Raw genomic sequence first — 6,000 nt, forward strand, 5'->3', positions numbered from 1 at the left:
TTCTGATACTAATATAGGGCTCTTTCTAGGAGACCAAGTTAGCTTCGCTTCATTCATTCATTCAACAGATCTACCTTAATCACCACCTATGCTGTGGTCACTGTGCTAGGCAAGGAAATTTCAAAATCAGATAAGACACTGGCCTTGAGCAATGTAACAAATGCTCTGGTAACCCCTGAAACAAAGTGCTAAGGGAACAAAGATGAGGGAGTGATTAGCTCTACCCGGGGAAGTTGAGGGAGGCACCACAGAAGAAGTGAGTGCTGAGCTTATTCTTTTTTCTTTTTTTTGGCTATGCCATGTGGCTTGCGGGGTCTTAGTTCCCCAATCAGAGATCGAACCCTTGCCCTTGGCAGTGAAAGCGCGGAGTCCTAATCACTGGTTCTTGAATTCTTGAAGCATAAGAAATGCCTAGTGGAACAGGCATCAAAGAGAGCCTGTGCACAGGAAGTGGCAAGACCCCGTGCCTTACACCTCAGAATGTGCCGATAAAATATGCCAACTGCTGGTACCAAGCTCCCAGGACAAACTTTGCCCGTTAATTCCTTCCCACCGTTCCCCACCTAAAGTCATGGTGGCCAGTCCCCAACCACTCATCACATCTCTCTCTGGGAAAGGCACCCACCTTTGTTCCCCAGGAAACAGGGCTCTAACATGGAGAAAGAGAAGCAGGGAAAACACGTGTGAGCAAATTTTAGTTTAATGCCTGCTGTGAGAACCATACACTTGAGTGTCACTAAGGCTGACCTGTATACAGCTGTACACAGTGATGAATTTATTTAAGAGTTTGGGTTGCCTTCACCATCATGAAACACAAGCTACTGAAATCACTGACACCGTTCTGACCACCACAGACAGCACTAGAGCTGCTATAGCATAAGCATCATGAGGACAGAGACCCTGACCATGTTTTCACTGCTGTGTCTGCTGTGACTAGGATGTGGCCTGGCGCATAGAAAGCCTCAATAAAAGCTATTGGATAAAAGTACGGATAAATGCTATGTGACACACATGTCCTAGGAGATGAGGGATAAAAAAGATTCAAGAAACATTCCCTCCCTTTTTTTTTTTTTTTTTGCGGTACGCGGGCCTCTCACTGTTGTGGCCTCTCCCGTTGCGGAGCACAGGCTCTGGACGCGCAGGCTCAGCGGCCATGGCTCACGGGCCCAGCCGCTCCGCGGCATGTGGGATCCTCCCGGACCGGGGCACGAACCCGCGTCCCCTGCATCGGCAGGCGGACTCTCAACCACTGCCCTACCAGGGAAGCCCCACATTCCCTATCTTTAAGAAACAAACAATGCAGTGAATTTATAGAGCAGTGGTTCTCAGCCAGAGGTGATACTGCCCTCAGGGACATCTGGCAATGCCTAGAGACACTTTGGGTTTTCATAACTGGGGAGGGTGGGGGCAGATGTTGTCACCAGCATCTAGTGGGTAGAGGCCAGTAGAGGGATACTGCTAAGCATCTTACAGTATCCAGGACAGATCGCCACAACTAAGAATTATTCAGCCAAAAATGTTAAGAGTGCCACAGTTGAGGAGCTCTCTTCCAGAATGATCATACTAGAACGTGAAAAGGTTGAACAAAATGCCAACTAGGAAGGATCATTTGTATTCTTCCAATGGACTGTCAAAAGCATACGTTAAAGATCTCCTTATTTCCAAAGCCCAGAATTGGCCCATGAGTTTCCTTTAATCCCAATTTCCTGAGGTTGACTCCAGGAGACCACTGCCCCCACCAGCAAGACACCTGTGTGAGTTTCACACAGACCCTGAGAAAAAGGTGCCCCACAGTGATGTGACCTCTATTTGAGCCCTGCTTGGTGATTCACCCAAAGTTTTAAGAGTGATGGTGGTTCTAAAGAGGTAGAGATCTTGCCTGTTTTCTTTGCTTTGTTGAGTATATGGAAGGAGACCATGTCTGTGGGAGAATGCTGAAATCACCTAATGCCGAACTCTGAGCACCATGTCCCTTGTTAGCGTCAGGGTCTTTCCCCCTCATTCACGCATTCATTCATCCATTCAGCTACCTGATTTCTTACTCAAGGCCCTATGCTAAAGATGCCCTTCACCGTTGTTGCCCTTCACTGCTTTATTTACGTTCTATTTCAGAGTAGTGAGCATAGGCCCTTACACAGGTTGAAGCTGTCAAGTGCCATTAAAGAGATTCGACTAATTAACTCCAAGAGTTGAGAGAAGGTTTGTAGCTCCAAATTTGAGAATTATGGGGGTGGAAGTAGGGGCATTTTGTAGTATTTGGACAGGCTTAAACAGGGGACAGAGAGGATATTTCAGGCAGAGAGGATTCTGTATCCCAAGACAGAATGTTAAAATAACACATGATCTAGCTTAGTTGGAAGAGTGCGTGAAGAAGCTTGGAAGGGCAATTGTTTCAGACCATTAGAGGACCTAGATTCCCAGAATGAGACTTTGGGGTTTTTGCTGCTCCCTCTTCTGTAGGTTATAGGGAGCAACAAAGGATTTAGGGCAGAAGTTTGACATGTTTAGAACTTCAATTTAGCAAAATTGATCCGACATTATTATATAGAACAGATTAAAAATGAGTAGAGGGGGCAGAAACCAGTTAGGAAATAGCTAGACGGACTGATAATCCTCAACCAAAAAGTTCCCAAGGAAACCGCTGAGGGATAACAGGACTCCAAAGTGTCCCTAAAGTGTCCCATCCTTTCAGGGTTCTACATCCAAGCTAAGCATCTCAGGGGACTTTCTAGTTTGGATCCACACCTAAGGTCTCAGATAAAACCGAGACTGCCTTGGATCCTCACTTGCCCCTGTACGGCACGGAGTGAGGATGACAGCGGGAGTGGGGCTCCAGCAGGTCTGACAAGGGCAAGATAGACCCTGGCTGACCCTTGCTTTTCCCTTAAGTATTAGGATGTAAGCAAGTGGTCTTCACTAATTCACTTTAAAGTGTTGATAACTTAGTGGATGAAGGATCTCAGGGGTATTGTTAATTTTAAAAATAGTTTAACCAAAGGAATGAACCCCTCATGACGGTACCGTAAGCAATTAACACACATGTATTGCTGGCATCCCCCAAATCATAGTGTGCAAATGACCTTGTTTACCTGTGAGGCCAGGCAGGGAACCGCATCAGAGCTCCTCCATTTAAGCCCTGTGACCCTGGTGCAACACATCCAGCTCAAGAGGGTCCAGCCAGTGAAAGGAGGACATGTGTGCTGGCAGGTATCTTAGACCCTAATCTGTTAAATGACAGTAAAAGATGTGCCACAGGAACATGATGGAAGAAAGGAAGTGATGGACCAAATAAGGTGGCTTAAACTTGCTTCATGTGCTTACCTGAAGAGAAGCCTCCTAGTTCTTTAAAGCCCAGGTGACTCTCATAGAAAATTCCGCCTGGATTTGGAGGCGTGGGAAAGGGCGCTGTGAGAACAGCTGAATGCAGTGACCTCTTTCCAGTGCAGTAAGAGTGACATCTGCTGGCCACCGTGCTTAATCACGGTGCTCTTCCCCGGAGCCTGCGTTTATGGTCTAAGACTTATTATCTTATTGTGAGCCTGCACTGATGATCTGAGATTCAGGATCTAAGAGAGTGCTTGGATGATACAGGTGGAAGGGACCACTGTTCAGATGGAAGAATGAAGCTCAGAGATGAGGAGACTTTGCCCAAAGACCTTCTGGACCCTCCTGAGATTAGAACTAAATCTCATGAATTCTAGGACAGGCCCCCTGTTTTGTGCTTATTTCTTTTATTATCCTTTCTAATAAAAAACTGATACAAACAAAAGGTCCCATGGAAATATGTATAGTTGTTAGGAATAAAAATAAAAATAGCAGCCATGAATCCTTCCCCAGATAGAACACTGTGAAGTTCCCATGCATAGTTGTGTTCCTCGTTTCCTCTGCCCCCTCTGCATTACTCTAAATTTTTTGTTCATAATTATCCTGATTTTAAAAAGTTTTATCTCAGATGTACATATCCTTAAACAACATATTGTATAGTTTTACTTGCTTCTGATCACTCATGGTCCTTTCTATGGAATTATTTAAATGGATTTTCTATCTCCAAAAGAGATGGTGACAATTCACAAAGGCACCTGCTTCCTCTCAGAACTACACCTCCAATACAATGTGCTGACATTGAGGATTTCTGGAGGGGAGAGGGAAACATGGCAGAAAGTCCTTATCAGAGAGTAAGTTTAAGTAAGCTGTGACCTCAAAATATAAGTACTGAATTAAATTATATTTAGTAGGTAATTCATATCTCTACCTTTGATTTTTTTTAATTCACTTATTGGCAAATGTTTCCTGATGGTTTATTCTGTAATTGCCCTCATACACCAATCATGTCCAGGAATCTCTCCACATCTCCCAACCATTCGTAATCCCCAGGACTCATTATTTCAGGATGAGGGGAAGGCAACTCCTGAATAATCAACCTGAACTTTCCCTAAATGCCCTCAATTGTAGCCATGGGTTCGGGGACTATATTTTCTGAAAGGAAAATAAATGGGACTTTCTCTCACAAGTACTAATAGGACAATAGAGTAGATCATCTGAAATCAGGTAATACTGCAAAATCTAGGATGATGGTTGCCAAGCTACAGTGAGTGCCCTTATACTTAGCTCTTGCTGATTTAAAAGGGAGTCATGAGCATGAGAAATGACTAGCTGGTTAGTGAATAACTAGCAGTAATACCAGGAAGAAGGCCAAGTGGTGTATCACTAATTTCTTTGTTTGATTTCAGAGCTGGAAATAACTTCTGGTGGATTCCTGTAGTGGGCCCTTTTGTTGGTGCTATGGCTGGAGGCCTCATCTATGTTCTTGTCATTGAAATCCACCACCCGGATCCTAACCCAGACTGCGAGGAAGAACAGCCAGAGGACAAACCAGAGAAACATGAACTTAATGTGCTAATGTAATAGCACACTCAGCTCTGGGTTTACAATTGGCTACCTACTGGGCTTTACACTTCACAAAGCACTTTCACACATATTATCTAACTTAATCCTTAGAGTCACTGTCTGGGGTAAATATCACGCTGCTCATCTTTCAGATAAGGAAACAAAATCTCAGGGAAGTTGAGTTGCCTAAGGTCACATGGAAAGTTGAACATCACTGAATGCATCCTGTACCTTTCAGAAGATTAATAACTGGATGAAAACCTTGGCCAGCCCCTCCTGGCCGGCCAGAAGTGGGACTGGCAGCTGCCAGAACATACACACCTTCTGGGCATCATTCTTTTGGATCCTAAGTTACGAAGACCGCCATTGTCTGGTTTTATTCCCACTGTTACTGAAGCACTAACAAAGGAAAGAGGCAGATCTTTCCTTTAGATCCTTTAGATCTTTCATGTTAGATCGTATTTTTCATCTGCTGAAGAACATTATCAGAGGCCTCCCTTCCTAGGCCACACTTAGTCTTGCTAAGTCTTGATCTTCCTTCCCTGCCAATTCCAACATTGTACATTCCAGGAATTTCCTCTTGGTCAGGCTCCTCCCTGTCACTTTGGTCAAAAAAGTTTGTGAATTACAAGCACCAGAGAAACTGCTCTACATCAAGTGATGCACCTTCAGTCAAACTGTTATAAAGCTCAGAATTCCCAGAGTTATCCAGTTTCTCAACTGCTTTGTGACTGCTTTGTGATGATAACAAAACAACAAAAAGCACATGTGAATGTCTCCAGGGGCCTATAATAGACTGTAATAGATTGATACATGGAATTTTTTATTTCTCTGAATCTACTTGGCATTTCCTATTTGAAATAAATTTGGGGTGAGGTGTTTTTTTTGGAGTTTTAATAAGTATTAAGATTGTTAAGTACACTTAGTTCAGAGGTTGTCTGGCCTGTCTACAAATTGAGATCTCTGGGGAGCTTTTAAAAAAACACTAATGCTCAGTTGGTCATTGGTAAACATCTCAGGTGATTCTAATGTGCAGCCAGCATTGAGAACACTGACTTGGTTAAAGTACATGAGTATCCTTGAGAACCATGTCTAGTGGTGACCGGGTAATTC

At 43.9% G+C, this 6,000-nt stretch overlaps 1 protein-coding gene across 1 annotated transcript in view; it reads left to right on the forward strand.

Annotated features, from left to right (window-relative positions):
- Positions 1-5,757, forward strand: part of AQP9 (aquaporin 9) — a 39,196-nt gene extending 33,439 nt beyond the window's left edge. Inside the window, exon 6 of the mRNA XM_082618996.1 lies at positions 4,731-5,757. Coding sequence (XP_082475122.1) covers positions 4,731-4,905 — 175 coding nt within the window. The 3' untranslated portion in view covers positions 4,906-5,757. The remainder of the gene's footprint in view (positions 1-4,730) is intronic.
- The last annotated feature ends 243 nt before the right edge of the window (positions 5,758-6,000 follow it).

This window comes from Mesoplodon mirus (genome assembly GCF_964341445.2).
Source record: "Mesoplodon mirus genome assembly, chromosome: 4".
In the NCBI taxonomy this organism is placed as follows: domain Eukaryota; kingdom Metazoa; phylum Chordata; class Mammalia; order Artiodactyla; family Ziphiidae; genus Mesoplodon; species Mesoplodon mirus.